Source organism: Scyliorhinus canicula, chromosome 6 (assembly GCF_902713615.1).
Source record: "Scyliorhinus canicula chromosome 6, sScyCan1.1, whole genome shotgun sequence".
NCBI classification, from domain to species: Eukaryota; Metazoa; Chordata; class Chondrichthyes; order Carcharhiniformes; family Scyliorhinidae; genus Scyliorhinus; species Scyliorhinus canicula.
The window spans coordinates 197,937,598-197,956,245 of record NC_052151.1 but is presented as its reverse complement, the minus strand read 5'-3'; the positions used below and the strand labels follow the sequence as shown (position 1 = coordinate 197,956,245).

Genomic DNA, 18,648 nt, shown 5'->3' with positions numbered 1-18,648 from the left:
CTTATTGCACCAGCTTCAGGGATATTAATCGCCTGTCTTGTGGACTGTAGAGCGGGCAGAATTTACAACCTTCTCTTGCTCAGTCAGTTAATAGTGGGACTCATCAAATCATTACTGGTTTGGTCAGTTAAGATTGTATTTAGCAAATGCAAAGCTAATGTGGATTGCTGTGATAATCAATGACTGTAATGCTCTGCAGAATCTTAAACTGATGACGACAGCGTTTCCGACTTTGTCATGTGATGTTGCTGCTGTGGCAATTTGAGAGTGTAGCTGGTGAATGCACATTGTGCTTTCACAAAGAATGGCAAAGAGATTTAGGTTGCCGTAATTCCACCGGTAATAGAACTGTACCCTTCCTTGGAGATCAAGTTGCACGGTGATAACAGTTGATGGGGCTGAGCACTCTGGTGTGATTGTATGCGGTGATATGTTCGCTGGATTTCTGCAGATTCTCCTCAACACTTTACACTCAGGAACAGGTAAAATGAATGACATGGTAGTGCCTTGGAATGAATTTCCAAACAGGCAATTTGCACTATTTTTTAAATATGTTTTGGGTGTGTTAATTAAAACTCCAGTTGCAGATGTAAATCTGTTTTGGGAAAATGGCCTTATAACAGCATGCTTTATTTAAGATAGTGGGCAATTTTAAGAGTCTTTCTTTATTATTCATGTGAAATATAAAGTTTTTTTCAGGAAGAATTGACAATTGTTGATGTTTCTGGGTTACTTACAGAAGCTCTGTTTGGGAGAAGACAGTTGATGTGCCCTGCCTCTCCTGTGTCATGCTGTGGTTAGTAACTCTGGTGGATAGCCTTTTATACAGTTTGCAAATAAGAATGCTTTGAGTCACCTAAATTTCGTTTCACCTGAAAGCTCAATTGCCCAGTTGCGAGTACCATTCTAGATAGTAAATGATGTTCATTGCGATCAAATATACCAAAGCAAAACTCCAGCTAGCCATTGTTGAAAACCTTATAGCGTCAACAACTGGGACATGATGGGCCAAAAGCAAGGATTTTGATTTGTAGTTTTAAATTAAAATAAGTCATCCAACTGTGCTGGGAAATATGTTTCATCACGTAACATGATCAAGATAAAATTATATTTGTGACTTCTGCTTTTTATTTGTGAGTGTTTCTGCCCTTTGGGTCTGTCAAAGCCATACACTGCTTTAAAGTTGATCTGCAGACAAATGGCTTGCTACTACATCTTAGGCACTGCCAGGCTGTAGGAGGTGAAGAAATGAGACTAATTTCACTTATCTTTACTGTCTGATTAAAGCCTATGATGTGACCATCAATTCACACGAGTCGAAGAGTAGAAGTGAACAGTGGTTTTAATGCGCTAGATCTGTGCCTGTCTGCTCTGTACTGAGTGCCGCAGTACAGAATTAGAATTAGAACAGTACAGCACAGAACAGGCCCTTCGGCCCTCGATGTTGTGCCGAGCAATGATCACCCTACTCAAGCCCACGTATCTACCCTATACCAGTAACCCAACAACCCCCATTAACCTTATTTTTTAGGACACCTAAGGGCAATTTAGCCTGGCCAATCCACCTAACCCGCACATATTTGGACTGTGGGAGGAAACCGGAGCACCCGGAGAAAAACCCACGCACACACGGGGAGGACGTGCAGACTCCGCACAGACAGTGACCCAGCCGGGAATCGAACCTGGGACCCTGGAGCTGTGAAGCATTGATGCTAACCACTATGCTACCGTGCTGCCTCCATGCTACCGTGCTGCCTACAGGCTGCAGGTTTATATACCACCCCCAAGGGGGCGGAGCCCACAAGTGCATCAACATAATACAACACAGTACAGTGGTGAATTGTATTTGCATATGTTCACCACATTCCCCCCTGTTAAGAAATTGAAGTCCAGTGGGGGTGAAGTGGGCTCACAGATCGAGTCTGTCCGACGCCTTGATTGTTCTCCGTGATCGCCTCGGCTTCGCTGCAGGCACGGGTGTTGAACTCGCGCTGCCTGCACGGGTGTTGGGCTTGTTGACTCCGGGAGCGTGTTGCCTGAAGGTTCATCACTGTAGATCGGCGATGGCGGGGGAGGGGTGGTGTAGGCCAAGTAGGGGCGGTGTCCGGTGTAGGGTGGGGGGGTGGGGGGGGGGGGTAGGTGATGGTCGCAGAGGATCCAGCGGGTGCCAGATCCCAGAGGGAGACTGTATCTTGTCAGCCGTTGTTGTGCGCCACATAGGCATACTGAGGGTTGGCGTGAAGGAGCTGGACACTCTCGACCAGGGGGTCGGACTTTCGGAGGAGGACAGGCCCCGGTGTTGTCAGCCAGGACGGAAGCGAGACCCCCGAGGTGGATTTTAAATACCATTTTGGAGAGACTCTCGCAGCTTGTGGTCGATGCGAGGAGTGGTCAGACAATTTCTTCGACCTTTACTTACAACCAGTAGTGGTTGAGGCTGATCTTAACCAGCCGACTTTCAGGGCCCGAAATTCAGGGCGGCCAGTTTTATAGAGTTTCTTCCCAGGGTTCAGAGGCAGTTCGCATGTAGCAGCGTGTATAGCAGCAGTGATCAGCAACCAATTATGTCATATGTGTAAATAACATGTGGGGAACGACCAGGGGTCGTGGGAGGTAAAGGAAAGAAGGGGTGAGCATACAAAACTTGGCAAAATGCATTCTTAATACCACAACCAAACGGAGAGTAGAGAAGGTGAAACTAAGGGCTTGCCAAAGACAGTGCAGAGTGTAGAGAACCATTCCAGAGCGTATGAAGTGACGGGAACATGAGGTGCGTGTGGGCCGCTGCGGGAGAAGAATGAGTGGAATCCCCAGGTAGGGCGGGGGTTAGCACTGTTACTCCACTACCCGAGCTTAATTGACCGGAAGAATTTGGGGTCCTTAGGTAGGACGGGGATTAGTGCCGTTACTCCCTACCTGGGTGACACGGGTGGATGGTAAGAGTTTGTAGTCTGTGGAAACTGGGCATAAAGACTGGTAGAACAGTGATCTGTTTCTCGACAAACTTGTGCCTTTAACTGACATTAGGTATTGTACCCTCGAATCAGAAGAGTAATTTTGTGTTGGGCAACATGAATTAAAACCATGTAGTAGAAAAAAGAAGGAAAAAGGCGGTCAGGCTCCATCAGAACGTGGACACCTTAATACTTAGGCGGTGTCTCTTTCTCACCATCTGGACACCTCGGGGTTCTGTACCAAACAGTGTTGTAAAAGCATTACTGAAACGAGAGTCAGTATCGGAATCATCAACATCTCCCAGTTGCAAGACTCGTTTCTCCCGTTTCTGTGCTTGGCCGCATGGGCTGTCGGATAATCCGGATTGTCATTCCTTATTAGTCTGCAAGAGTTGTCGCGGTGCCAAAGAGGGGTTGTTTGTTGTGAGGCGGAGGGGCAGTGGGAGTGGAGGGCAAGGTACTGCGGTCGGGTGGTGGCTGTGGCTGGGGCAGGGCAGCTAGGGGGTCAAAGATATCTAAGCTGTGGTTCCGGGGGCTGGGGTGACTGGGGGCAGAGAGATCCCGCCAGTGTTCATGGATAATAATCAAATCCGGGAGGCTCTGGCTATCGTCGGAGTCTAGTTCAAGGTGAAAATCCTTACCTGTGGGCAGAGCCAAGTTCGGGTCTCTGGGCGTGGACAAAGGATAAATGCCGGTGTTGCTGAGGGAGGGTTCGCGTAGGGGGTCGGACTAGATAGTCTATGGGCGGGGTGAGATTGTCTCCTATTGCCAGAGAGATGTGGTGGGAGTGGCTGCATTGTGTTCTGTAGACTTTGAGTTGGTTGATGTGGGACCAACTAGTTTTACCATTGGGGTACGTTATCTTGTACACAGAGAGGCTCACTTTGTCTGAAATGAGGTAGAATCCTGCAAATTTGGGGGAGAGGAAAGAACTGGGGTTGTAAAGTACAACCATTACCTGCTGACCGACTGTGCACGGGGTGGACGGTTTTGTCAAAACAGGCTTTACTCTGCTTCCTTCTAGTGCCTAATCAGACAGCTGCAGCAAGTTGTGCCGCTTTGATGTTATCTGTAACCTGTTGGACTGCTTTTTCGTGGGTGAGGGCGGTTACTGTAGGGCTTGCCAGATCGAGGCCTAATAAATATTCAATACCCTTCAAGGGCCGTCCGGTCATGAGTGTGGGGGGTGAAACCTGTGGAACTGGAAACGGTGTTCCGAATAAACATGAGAGCAAATGGGAGGACCGTGTCCCACGTGGTATTGTTCTGTTACACCATCTTCCTAATGGTCGCTTTTAAAGCTCGATTCGTTCTCTCGACATTGCCGCTGGATTGGGGGTGATATGCTATGTGGAATTTCTGCCTGATCCCAAAAATTGTTAAAACATTTTGCATGACTCTGCCGGTGAAGTGGGAACCTTGGTCTGACTCAATGCTGCGGGGGAGACCCCAGTGTGTAAATATCTGTTGGGTCAAAATCTTAGCTGTGGCCTTTGCTGTGTTTGTCTGTGAGGGAAATGCTTCTACCCATTTAGTAAAGGTGTTGATTACAACCAGCACATACATGAAACCGTTTCTGCAAGGGGGAACGGGGCCAATGTAATTAATTTGCAAATTTGTCCAAGGGCCAGTCACAGGTCGGGTGTGAAGTAATTGTCCTTTGAGTAACGTTCAGGATTGTTCTGAGCACAGATAAGGCAATTCTCAACATAATGGGTTACATCGCTTTTTAAATCGGGCCACTCTTAAATGGGCAATGGCATTGTCTATCCCCTGATGTCTGTGTCCGTCATGAAATTGGTAAATGAGCTGGTTCCTGTCCTGGGTGGGGACCACATAAATTCTGTTTTTTAAAACTATGCCGTCCTGTACAGTCAGTGCTTCCTCCCATTTATCATAGGCGGCTGGGAAGGTGCCGTCGAAAACCGGTTTGAGGGTTTTGTTTGCTTTTTGGGCTTGAGATAGATCCTCTATATTGGTCTGGGAAACCGGGACTGAGTGTAGCGGTTCGCTTTCGGGTGAACATAGAACATAGAACATAGAACGATACAGCGCAGTACAGGCCCTTCGGCCCTCGATGTTGCACCGACATGGAAAAAAAAAACTAAAGGCCATCTAACCTACACTATGCCCTTATCATCCATATGCTTATCCAATAAATTTTTAAATGCCCTCAATGTTGGCGAGTTCACTACTGTTGCAGGTAGGGCATTCCACGGCCTCACCACTCTTTGCGTAAAAAACCCACCTCTGACCTCTGTCCTATATCTATTACCCCTCAATTTAAGGCTATGTCCCCTCGTGCTAGCCACCTCCATCCGCGGGAGAAGGCTCTCGCTGTCCACCCTATCTAACCCTCTGATCATTTTGTATGCCTCTATTAAGTCACCTCTTAACCTTCTTCTCTCTAACGAAAACAACCTCAAGTCCATCAGCCTTTCCTCATAAGATTTTCCCTCCATACCAGGCAACATCCTGGTAAATCTCCTCTGCACCCGTTCCAAAGCTTCCACGTCCTTCCTATAATGAGGCGACCAGAACTGTACGCAATACTCCAAATGCGGCCGTACCAGAGTTTGGTACAGCTGCATCATGACCTCATGGCTCCGGAACTCAATCCCTCTACCAATAAAGGCCAACACACCATAGGCCTTCTTCACAACCCTATCAACCTGGGTGGCAACTTTCAGGGATCTATGTACATGGACACCGAGATCCCTCTGCTCATCCACACTACCAAGAATTTTACCATTAGCCAAATATTCCGCATTCCTGTTATTCTTTCCAAAGTGAATCACCTCACACTTCTCCACATTAAACTCCATTTGCCACCTCTCAGCCCAGCTCTGCAGCTTATCTATGTCCCTCTGTAACCTGCAACATCCTTCCGCACTGTCTACAACTCCACCGACTTTAGTGTCGTCTGCAAATTTACTCACCCATCCTTCTGCGCCCTCCTCTAGGTCATTTATAAAAATGACAAACAGCAACGGCCCCAGAACAGATCCTTGTGGTACGCCACTCGTAACTGAACTCCATTCTGAACATTTCCCATCAACTATCACTCTCTGTCTTCTTTCAACTAGCCAATTTCTGATCCACATCTCTAAATCACCCTCAATCCCCAGCCTCCGTATTTTCTGCAATAGCCGACCGTGGGGAACCTTATCAAACGCTTTACTGAAGTCCATATACACCACATCAACTGCTCTACCCTCGTCTACCTGTTCAGTCACCTTCTCAAAGAACTCGATAAGGTTTGTGAGGCATGACCTACCCTTCACAAAACCATGCTGACTATCCCTAATCATATTATTCCTATCTAGATGATTATAAATCGTATCTTTTATAATCCTCTCCAAGACTTTACCCACCACAGACGTTAGGCTCACCGGCCTATAGTTACCGGGGTTATCTCTACTCCCCTTCTTGAACAAAGGGACCACATTTGCTATCCTCCAGTCCTCTGGCACTATTCCTGTAGCCAATGATGACCTAAAAATCAAAGCCAAAGGCTCAGCAATCTCTTCCCTGGCTTCCCAGAGAATCCTAGGATAAATCCCATCCGGCCCCGGGGACTTATCTATTTTCACCTTGTCCAGAATTGCCAACACTTCTTCCCTACGCACCTCAATGCCATCTATTCTAATAGCCTGGGTCTCAGCATTCTCCTCCACAATATTATCTTTTTCTTGAGTGAATACTGACGAAAAGTATTCATTTAGTATCTCGCTTATCTCCTCAGCCTCCACACACAACTTCCCACCACTGTCCTTGACTGGCCCTACTCTTACCTTAGTCATTCTTTTATTCCTGACATACCTATAGAAAGCTTTTGGGTTTTCCTTGATCCTACCTGCCAAAGACTTCTCATGTCCCCTCCTTGCTCGTCTCAGCTCTCTCTTTAGATCCTTCCTCGCTTCCTTGTAACTATCAAGCGCCCCAACTGAAACTTCACGCCTCATCTTCACATAGGCCTCCTTCTTCCTCTTAACAAGAGATTCCACTTCTTTGGTGGCTGCCGGAAGTGACCATGGCGTGATCCTGCTTTGACTAAGGCGTCTGCCTTTACATTACCGGGTGGGGAGGAGCAATGATGGCACCTTACTTTAATGATACCGTATGATGCGATCTGAGGCTGTCTTGAGAATGTGCTTTAACAACAGGGCAGTGGGTAGGGGTTTTCCATCGGCTGAAACAAAACCTCGAGATTCCCACAGGGGCAGGAATGCTGTCTGAGTGTATGTCTGCGGGGGTTGGAAAAGAGTAGGGGTGCTGAATTACATAGGCTGTGGCTGCGGGTTCTGCTGCTTGTGAACCTAGGTGGCTGCGCAATTTTAAAGAGATCTCTTTTAGTGGGCGTCCCTGCACGTCTTCCACATAAATTCCACAAACAGTAATTTCAACTCCATTTTTGATTGTGGACGAACCGTCTACATAAATTTTTACGGCATCCCCTGTGGTTCAGGAATTCTGTGTCTTACTGCCTGCTCGTGGGTGTAATGACTTTGGGATAAAGGGTCCTGTGTGGTGTTGGGCTGCTATGATCTGACACTCATGGGTCCCTGCATATTGGAGATTATCGGCCAGAAATGTGTGGGTTTTGGTGCGTTTTACCGTAATGTCCCTGCCTTGTAATAGTGGTGTCCAGCGAGCTGCTATGACTTGACTGACTGAACCATCCTTTAATCTACCATCTAGTAATAGTTGCGTGGGGGTGTGCTTGCTCAAGATCGTTCCTGGGTTGAGGCCTGTGATGTATGCAAAGTACTGTACTGCCCAAAAGACTGCAAGCAAGTGCCGTTCGCAGGCTGAGAATCCTTGCTCTACGGGGTCTAATACTCTTGAGGCATATGCTACGGGTCCAAAGTGATCGTGTCGTTCTTGCAGGAGTACTCCTGATATGGTTCGGTCGGTGGTTGCTACTTCGATGGCATAGGGCAAGTCTGGGTCTGGAACTTGTAAAGTTTAAAATCATCAATGGCGTCTGTGTGCTGTGGAAGCCATTCCCATGGGGCATTCTTTTTAAGGAGCTCTGAGGGTGGAGCTGCTTCAGTGGCAAAACCATCCATATGATTTCTGCAATATCCTACCAAACCTAGGAATGACTGGAGTGCAGTGACATTTTGGGGCAGGGGCAATTTAACAATGGACTCGATCCGTTTTTGCTCAATTTCTCTCTTCCTGTGGGTGATGATGGGGCCTAAATAAAGAACCTTTTCCTTTAAAATCTGGGCCTTCTTGGGGTTGACCTTACGTCCGATTGATTGCAGTAGGCCTAGTAATTCAGGTAAAAGCTCTACGTGTTCCTCTTTTGTGTCTTTGCAAGAGCAGATCGTTTACATATTGTATTAGGCATTTGGGGCAGGAAAATTTCGAAAGTCCGTTGGCCAATTGTCGGTGGAAAATGGAGGGGGAGTTATGGAATTCTTGTGGGAGGCATGTCCACGTGTACTGCTCCCCTTGAAAGTTAAACATGAATTTGTACGGGCAGGCCTTGTCTAACGGGATGGACCAAAAGCCATTCCTGATGTCCAGCACTGTGAAGTATTTTGCCTGTACTTCCTGTTTGAGCATGGTCTGGGGACTCGTGGCAACAGTGGGGGCTGCCAAACGGGTTACCTTATTAAGTTCTTGGTAGTCGATCGTTGGTCGCCATGAACAATCGGGCTTTTTTACGGGCCAAATTGGGGCATTACTTGTGGACGCTACGGGTCGAATAACTCCTTTATCTAATAAACTGTTAATAACCTTCAAAATCTCACCCTCTGCTTGCTGTGGGAAAATGTATTGATTTTGCGGCTTTGGATCGGGACCTGAAATCTTTACGGTACCTGGGATCTTCCCACAATCGTGTTTGTGTTGTGTAAATTAAGCTTTGTGTTTTATGAGGACCTCTCTAATCGTCTGGTCTGCAGTAATTTTCTGCGGATTAAACCAATAGTCCCCTACTGAGAAAATCCTATTTTCATAATCCCCTACTCTATGCGTAGCGGGAGCCCTAGCTGTTTTGGCCATTCGCCAGACACATTTGTTTACTGGGTCAAACGAAAGTTTATGGGAGCTCATAAAATCAATACCTAAAATGTGCTCTGCGGTTTGGGGAAAGTCAACTAAAACGACGAGGTGTTTGGTGCTAATGTTCCCTATCTGGATGGGTACGGGAGCTGTGATATATCCTTGCTGTATGCGGCCGGTGAATCCACTAAGGGTAATGGTGTCTGTGATGGGCCATTTGTCCTGTTGAAACATGGTGGAGGAGTTTAAATTGGTGCGGGATCGTCCTGTGTCCCAAAGAGATTTCGATTAACTGTCTGTCCCCGGACTGTGCCTGTAACACCTGGTCTGCCTGAATTATCCCAGCGTGTGTCACAGACCCAGGTTGGGGAGTCCGAACACCGTCAATCTGTGGAGTTAAACACTAATTTGTCTGGACAGGCGCCAACATTACGCATGGGCCGAACATTGTTCCTAGGTGGGGGTTTGGTTGTTGGTATCGGTGCTGGTTCAGGGGTTTTGTTGGCAATCGTGGACGTAATGTTCCATGTGGCCACAATTTTAACAACCTTGTGGTGCCTGTGCTCTGGGGTGCTGTCCCTCGTGTCTCCCATCGTTTATCCATGCTGGGTCCTGGCTAGTCCTGACTGGGTGGTATGTTTGCTGCTATCTCGTCCTGATCTGTCTGTTGGTGTAGGGTTTGTTCCCATGCTCTAGAAAGTCGTTTCAATACCCAAACTTCATTGTGTGTGTGGTCTGCGGCATCGTAGTTTACACAAGCCTTTTAACCTGCATCTGTGGCATACGCGACTAAGATGCGGGACCATTTAGTGGTGTCTCCTCATTTAGGTGTGCGCGGTTCAATTGTCCGTAGACTGCCATGAAATTAATCCACAGATGACCAGCACATGCGGTCGGGTGTTCTCACCTCTTTTGCCTGCAGCGGTTTAAACCTTCGACTGGATCTCCTTTGTTATACCGATGCCATCTAATATGGCTGTATTCATTTCCTGTAGGGTTCCTCCTGCTACAGTTTGAGGTTCTGGCAAGGCTGATCTTAGGGACTGGCTAAGGCTCATAACTATTAGCTTTCCTTTCTCTCGTCTCAGATGTACATAACTTTTTGTTGGCGCACCTCCTCAAAGAAGCTGTGCGGGTCTGCGGTGGGTTGGAATGGACTGATTTTCGTGCAAGCCTCTCTTAATTGGGTTATGGATAGTGGGATGGTGTGAACAATATCAGGCTCATCCTGATCCGATGACTAGCGTTGTATGGTAACCAGATTCATGGGGTTCGAATTGTGAGTGGGGTTGTGTGCTGCCTGTGCAGTCGGTGGTGTGGGTGCTTTTCTTTTTGGGGCGTCGGGGGCTCGATTTTGATTTCCCGTGTCCTCTACGTATCTTTGGGCGCTTTCGTTTAACTCTTGCCAATCGGGAGCTTCTTCCTCATCTAAATCCTGCCCAAAAGTGGACCTGAAGCCATTCTGTACTGAGAGTAGCGACTGTAACTTTTCTATCTTCTGTCGGCATTTGGCATGGTCAGTGGTACTCTGCTTCTGTTCCTTTGTGGAGCTGTGGAATGCTCTCCAAGCTGCTTTTAATTCTGCGCATTTGCTCATTAGCTGGGCGACCTGTTGTTCTGTTTCCTCTCTTACCAGGACTGCGTACTGTGTATTTTGGTAGGCTTTATTATACTGGGTCTGGAAGCTACTAAGGTGAACTAGACAAGATTGCTGTGTGCATTGTACATCGGCCATTTCCTTATCCTTAGCTGCTAACTGTTCCTGGAGTTGCTCAATTATCTTCTCGCTTTCATTACTGTTTCCCTCGTTCTTTTCATCCTTCTCAATTAACTGCCAACTGAGCATCTTCACGACCTCCTCTGTGCCTCGCAACTGTGCCAACCAGGACACTATTGCCATCGGCTTTCTGACTTTCTCTACATTTTTCTTGTGGACCTCGCTTAGGTTCTCCCACCAAGTCTGTCCTATCTTTCCTGACCTGACTCACCATTCGCGCAAAAAATCGACCAAAGGGGCCATCCTTTCCCCTTCAAGTATTTCCTTCACTCTTGGGGCATGGGGCATCGCTCTGCTCTGCTGGTCGCAGCGACCTTGGGTTCCTGTGGATTCATCAATCTTTCCATTGCTTTAGTGGCCATTACTTCTCTTATCTCTTTCTCTACTTTGAATTTGGGACAGGGGAATAAGGCGACGATTTGAACAGCGGGTATGGTTCAAGCTATTTTCCGGCTCACAATCCCTCGATAGTTGTACATAATTCTAACAAGTTTACCTTACTCTTCCTATTAGATACGCATGCGGGTTAGTACACACTTCCAAAATTTGGTTATTTGGTCGATATGGGACTTGCACTTGTAGTTCTTTCTCTTTCTCGCAAATGGATTCAAAGTTTGTGGGTTCTCTCGGAGTGAAAAAGTCACTTCTAATCGAGTCCCATCAGAGTTCGCCAATAATGTTGCTCTTTTAATAATGTTGGTGAACCAGAAGCCTTCCCTTATATCGATCAAATGACCACACAACCAGTTAGTTAGTTCAAAAGATGGTTTATTTACATACACAAGAGTTATCTCGACATGCAAACACAATATCTACACGAGTTAAACTACACCTATCAGCTGCAATAACCTATACTTAACTTCAGGGCAACCGGCACTGTGCAAATGGATAAAGGCCTTTATCTGGATTTCACTTGACTGGTTTGAAGAAAGTGCCTCTGTCTCTGCTGGTCTCATCCATCAGGTAGTGATTGTTGGTCTTGAATTTAGCTGGCTGTTCCTGCTGCAATTGGGTTGGCACAGGCTGGATCTTAAAGAGACAGAACACATGGCTGTGCTCTCTTTTATCCCTCTGGGATTGCGCGCTCTTTGGGGCGGTCCGTAACCTTGGTTCCAATAGTTCGACAGGGCTCTGATCACTGTCTTCGATTTCGGCCAATAAAGGGGCGGGTGCCTTGGTGATTGGGCGGTCCTTAGCGATCATTGACCTTGGCAATTGTGCTTTCTGAGTAAGGGGAGTGGCGCCGATCAGTCTGTGGCTGTACCGGTTGCTTGATTGGAATTCTATTGTCCTGGGAAAATGGGCCATTAAAATGCAAACGAGCGGGGCTTTTGATCAGGTCTGGTTACCTGTGTTTTAGATACACACAGGCTATCTGCCCGAGTCCTGGGTTGGCCATAATTCCCATGGTCCTTTGCAGGTGGCCATCTTAGATGGCTACATTCTCTCCCGGGGGTGGGGGGGGGGGGTCATTATCACATTCAGCAGCCGCCTGATGTTCGCTGTGAGCTGCCTACCCTTGACAAAGCCCATTTGGTCCTCTGCGACCACCTCTGGTACGCAGCCTCCATTCTTTTGGCCAGGACCTTTGCGAGTATTTTTGTATCCGCATGCAGCAGTGAAATGGGTCTGTATGATCCACATTCTTTTTTGGGTATTAGTCAAATTGTGGCCTGCGCTGGCGTTGGGGGCAGGGTGCCCCTTGCCAGTGAGTCTGCAAACATGTCCCTCAAGTGTGGGGTCAGGACTGGTGCAAATTTTTTGTAGAAGTCCGCTGACCTTCGGGTCCCGGTGCCTTCCCCACCTGCATGGAGCTGATGCTCTCCATGATTTCTCCCAGGTCTATTGGTTCTTCCAGCTCCCTCCGTCTGTCTTCACCCACCACCGGTAGACCCAGTCCGCCTCGGAACTGTTTCATTCCCGCATCCTCGTCTGGGTGCTTGGAGGTGTACACTCCCCGGTAGAAGGTCTAGAATGCCCGATTGACATCCTTTGGCACTGTTACCCATCTGCCTTTGCTATCCTTAACCTGCGCTATTTCAGGAGGACTTTATGATGCAATATGTTGACAATCTAACCAGGGAAGGGGCCATACTAGCCTTGGTATTAGGGAATGAGCCAGGCCAGGCGAGTGATGTTTCATTGGGGGAGCATTTCGGGTTTAGCTACCATAATTCCGTAAGATTTTGAGTGGCCCACAGGTGAGGGTGTTAATTGGGCAAGGGCTAATCACATCCAAGTCAGACAGGAACTGGGGAATGTGGATTGGGAGCGGCTATTTGAAGACAAATCCACATCTGACATGTGGGAGGCTATTAAAAGCCAGTTGATTGAAGTGCAAGACGGGTATGTCCTCGCAAAAATTAAGGATAGAATTGCAGGATTCGGGAAGTATGGATGACTAGGGAAATTCTTTTGAAGATGTGACAAAGAAAATTGATGAAGGAAGGACTGGATGCAGTTTATATAGATTTTAATTAAGCATTTGACAAGGTCCTACATGGCTGACTGACACAAAATCTAAAATCATATGGGATTCGAGGTGGGCTGGCTGGATGGATATGGAACTGGCTTGGTTATAAAAGACAGAGAATAGCAGTGGAAAGGTGTTTTTCTGAATGGAGATCTGTAGCTCGTGGTAATCAAAGAATTAGAATTTTTTACAGTGCTGAAGGAGGTCATTTGGCCCATCGAGTCTGCACTGGCCTTTGGAAAGAGCACCCTACCCAAGCCCATACCTCCACCCTATCCCCATAACCCAGTAACCCTACTTAACCTTTTTGGACACTGAAGGCAATTTTGCATTGCCAATCCACCTAACCTGCACATCTTTGGACTGTGGGAGGAAACCGGAGCACCCGGAGGAAACCCACGCAGACACGGGGAGAATGTACAGACTCCGCACAGACAGTGACCCAAAGCAGGAATCGAACCTGGGGCCCTGGAGCTGTGAAGCAACTGTGCTAACCACTATGCTACCGTGCTGCCCCATAACCACTATGCTACCGTGCTGCCCCATAAGCCATGAGGTACGGGACTCTAGCACGGAGTCTGTCCCTGTTGCTCAGAAGGGAAGGGGGGAGAGGAGCAGAGCATTAGTAATTGGGGACTCAATAGTCAGGGGCACAGATAGGAGATTTTGTGGGAGCGAGAGAGACTCACGTTTGGTATGTTGCCTCCCAGGTGCAAGGGTAAGTGATGTCTCGGATCGTGCTTTTCGGGTCCTTAAGGGGGAAGGGGAGCAGCCCCAAGTCGTAGTCCACATTGGCACTAACGACATAGGTAGGAAAGGGGACAAGGATGTCAGGCAGGCCTTTAGGGAGCTCGGATGGAAGCTCAGAGCGAGAACAAACAGAGTTGTTATCTCTGGGTTGTTGCCCGTGCTACGTGATAGTGAGACGAGGAATAGGGAGAGAGAGCAATTAAACACGTGGCTACAGGGACGGTGCAGGCGGGAGGGATTCAGATTTCTGGATAACTGGGGCTCTTTCTGGGGAAGGTGGGACCTCTATAGACAGGATGGTCTACATCTGAACCTAAGGGGCACCAATATCCTGGGGGGGAGATTTGTTAATACTCTTTGGGGGGGTTTAAACTAATTCAGCAGGGGCATGGGAACCTGGATTGTAGTTTTGGGGTACGGGAGATTGAGAGTATAGAGGTCAGGAGCACAGATTTGACTTCGCAGGAGGGCGCCAGTGTTCAGGTCGGTGGTTTGAAGTGTGTTTATTTCAATGCCAGGAGTATACGAAATAAGGTAGGGGAACTGGCAGCATGGGTTGGTACCTGGGACTTCGATGTTGTGGCCATTTCAGAGACATGGATAGAGCAGGGACAGGAATGGTTGTTGCAGGTTCCGGGGTTTGAGTGTTTTAGTAAGGTCAGAGAAGGGGGCAAAAAAGGGGGAGGTGTGGCGCTGCTAGTCAAGGACAGTATTACGGTGGCAGAAAGGATGCAAGATGGGGACTCTTCTTCCGAGGTTGTATGGGCTGAGGTTAGAAACAGGAAAGGAGAGGTCACACTGCTGGGAGTTTTCTATAGGCCACCTAATAGTTCTAGAGATGTAGAGGAAAGGATGGCGAAGATGATTCTGGAAAAGAGCGAAAGTAACAGGGTAGTTGTTATGGGAGACTTTAACTTTCCTAATATTGACTGGAAAAGATATAGTTCGAGTACATTGGATGGGTCGTTCTTTGTACAATGTGTGCAGGAGGGTTTTCTGACACAATATGTTGACAGGCCAACAAGAGGTGAGGCCACATTGGATTTGGTTTTGGGTAATGAACCAGGCCAGGTGTTAGATCTGGAGGTAGGTGAACACTTTGGAGACAGTGACCACAATTCGGTGACCTTTACATTAGTGATGGAAAGGGATAAGTATACCCCGCAGGGCAAGAGTTATAGCTGGGGGAAGGGCAATTATGATACCATTAGACATGACTTAGGATGTGTAGGTTGGAGAAGTAGGCTGCAAGGGTTGGGCACACTGGATATGTGGAGCTTGTTCAAGGAACAGCTATTGCGTGTTCTTGATCAGTAAGTACTAGTCAGACAGGGAGGAAAGGGTAGAGCGAGGGAACCGTGGTTTACCAAAGAAGTGGAATCTCTTGTTAAGAGGAAAACGGAGGCCTATGTGAAGATGAGGCGTGAAGTTTCAGTTGGGGCGCTTGATAGTTACAGGGAAGCGAGGAAGGATCTAAAGAGAGAGCTAAGACGAGCAAGGAGGGGACATGAGAAGTCTTTGGCAGGTAGGATCAAGGAAAACCCAAAAGCTTTCTATAGGTATGTCAGGAATAAAAGAATGACGAGGGTAAGAGTAGGGTCAGTCAAGGACAGTGGTGGGAAGTTGTGTGTGGAGGCTGAGGAGATAAGCGAGATACTAAATGAATACTTTTCGTCAGTATTCACTCAGGAAAAAGATAATATTGTGGAGGAGAATGCTGAGACCCAGGCTATTAGAATAGATGGCATTGAGGTGCATAGGGAAGAAGTGTTGGCAATTCTGGACAAGGTGAAAATAGATAAGTCCCCGGGGCCTGATGGGATTTATCCTAGGATTCTCTGGGAAGCCAGGGAAGAGATTTCTGAGCCTTTGGCTTTGATTTTTAGGTCATCATTGGCTACAGGAATAGTGCCAGAGGACTGGAGGATAGCAAATGTGGTCCCTTTGTTCAAGAAGGGGAGTAGAGATAACCCCGGTAACTATAGGCCGGTGAGCCTAACGTCTGTGGTGGGTAAAGTCTTGGAGAGGATTATAAAAGATACGATTTATAATCATCTAGATAGGAATAATATGATTAGGGATAGTCAGCATGGTTTTGTGAAGGGTAGGTCATGCCTCACAAACCTTATTGAGTTCTTTGAGAAGGTGACTGAACAGGTAGACGAGGGTAGAGCAGTTGATGTGGTGGATATGGATTTCAGTAAAGCGCTTGATAAGGTTCCCCACGGTCGGCTATTGCAGAATATACGGAGGCTGGGGATTGAGGGTGATTTAGAGATGTGGATCATAAATTGGCCAGTTGAAAGAAGACGAGAGTGGTGGTTGATGGGAAATGTTCAGAATGGAGTTCAGTTACGAGTGGCGTACCAAAAGGATCTGTTCTGGGGCCGTTGCTGTTTGTCATTTTTATAAATGACCTAGAGGAGGGCACAGAAGGTTGGGTGAGTAAATTTGCAGACGACACTAAAGTCGGTGGAGTTGTAGACAGTGCGGAAGGATGTTGCAGGTTACAGAGGGACATAGATAAGCTGCAGAGCTGGGCTGAGAGGTGGCAAATGGAGTTTAATGTGGAGAAGTGTGAGGTGATTCACTTTGGAAAGAATAACAGGAATGCGGAATATTTGGCTAATGGTAAAATTCTTGGTAGTGTGGATGAGCAGAGGGATCTCGGTGTCCATGTACATAGATTCCTGAAAGTTGCCACCCAGGTTGATAGGGTTGTGAAGAAGGCCTATGGTGTGTTGGCCTTTATTGGTAGAGGGATTGAGTTCCGGAACAATGAGGTCATGTTGCAGTTGTACAAAACTCTAGTACGGCCGCATTTGGAGTATTGTGTACAGTTCTGGTCGCCTCATTATAGGAAGGACGTGGAAGCTTTGGAACGGATGCAGAGGAGATTTACAGGATGTTGCCTGATATGGAGGGAAAATCTTATGAGGAAAGGCTGATGGACTTGATGTTGTTTTCGTTAGAGAGAAGAAGGTTAAGAGGTGACTTAATAGAGGCATCCAAAATGATCAGAGGGTTAGATAGGGTGGACAGCGAGAGCCTTCTCCCTCGGATGGAGGTGGCTAGCACGAGGGGACATAGCCTTAAATTGAGGGGTAATTGAGAGGAAAGGACGTACTGGCGCTGGAGGGTGTGCAGAGGAGATTCACTAGGTTAATCCCAGAGCTGAAGGGGTTGGATTATGAGGAGAGGTTGAGTAGACTGGGACTGTACTCGTTGGAATTTAGAAGGATGAGGGGGGGATCTTATAGAAACATTTAAAATTATGAAGGGAATAGATAGTATAGATGCGGGCAGGTTGTTTCCACTGGCGGGTGACAGCAGAACTAGGGGACATAGCCTCAAAATAAGGGGAAGTAGATTTAGGACTGAGTTTAGGAGGAACTTCTTCACCCAAAGGGTTGTGAATCTATGGAATTCCTTGCCCAGTGAAGCAGTTGAGGCTCCTTCATTACATGTTTTTAAGGTAAAGATAGATAGTTTTTTGAAGAATAAAGGGATTAAGGGTTATGGTGTTCGGGCCGGAAAGTGGAGCTGAGTCCACAAAAGATCAGCCATGATCTAATTGAATGGCGGAGCAGGCTCAAGGGGCCAGATGGCCTACTCCTGCTCCTAGTTCTTATGTTCTTATATAGGACCGAGGTGAGAGGTGGGTTTTTTTACGCAAAGAGTGGTGAGGCCGTGGAATGCCCTACCTGCAACAGTAGTGAACTCGCCAACATTGAGGACATTTAAAAGTTTATTGGATAAGCATATGGATGATAAGGGCATAGTGTAGGTTAGATGGCCTTTAGTTTTTTTCATGTCGGTGCAACATCGAGGGCCGCAGGGCCTGTACTGCGCTGTATCGTTCTATGTTCCGCTGGGATCAGTGCTGGGACCTTTGTTGTTTGCAGTATTTAGAAGTGATCTGGAGAAAAATGTGGATGGTCTGATTAGTAAGTTTGCGGATGACACGAAGATTAACGGAGTTGCTGATTGTGCTGAGGATGATTAGAGGATACAATAGGATATCAATAGATTGGAGACGTGGGCACGGAAATGGCAGATGGAGATTAATCCGGACAAATGCAAGGTGATGCATTTTGGAGGGAAGAAGTGTTGACGATTGGCTGTCAGACAGAAGGCAGAGAGTTGGGATAAAAGGTTCTTTTTCGGAATGGCAACCGGTGACAAGTGGTGTCCCGCAGGGTTCAGTGTTGGGGCCACAGCTGTTCTCTTTATATATTAACGATCTAGATGATGGGACTGGGGGCATTCTGGCCAAGTTTGCCGATGATACAAAGATAGGTGGAGGGGCAGGTAGTATTGAGGAGGTGGGGAGGCTGCAGAAAGATTTAGACAGTTTAGGAGAATGGTCCAAGAAGTGGCTGATGAAATTCAACGTGGGCAAGTGCGAGGTCTTGCACTTTGGAAAAAAGAATAGAGGCATGGACTATTTTCTAAACGGTGACAAAATTCATAATGCTAAAGTGCAAAGGGACTTGGGAGTCCTAGTCCAGGATTCTCTAAAGGTAAACTTGCAGGTTGAGTCCGTAATTAAGAAAGCAAATGTAATGTTGTCATTTATCTCAAGAGGCTTGGAATATAAAAGCAGGGATGTACTTCTGAGGCTTTATAAAGCACTAGTTAGGCCCCATTTAGAATACTGTGAGCAATTTTGGGTC

At 47.2% G+C, this 18,648-nt stretch overlaps 1 protein-coding gene across 35 annotated transcripts in view; it reads left to right on the top strand.

Moving 5' to 3' along the window:
• LOC119967772 (regulating synaptic membrane exocytosis protein 1-like) overlaps positions 1-18,648 on the top strand; it is a 1,070,524-nt gene that overhangs the window by 521,151 nt on the left and 530,725 nt on the right. For 28 of the 35 annotated variants that reach the window (XM_038800731.1, XM_038800737.1, XM_038800741.1 and 25 more), the window contains one exon: positions 740-796. The exons of 6 other annotated variants lie outside the window; for them this stretch is intronic. In XM_038800731.1, the coding sequence (XP_038656659.1) occupies positions 740-796 (57 nt within the window). Of the gene's footprint in view, positions 1-268; positions 483-739; positions 797-18,648 lie in introns of those variants that run through there. One more of the 35 variants, XM_038800760.1, reaches the window with a different exon arrangement.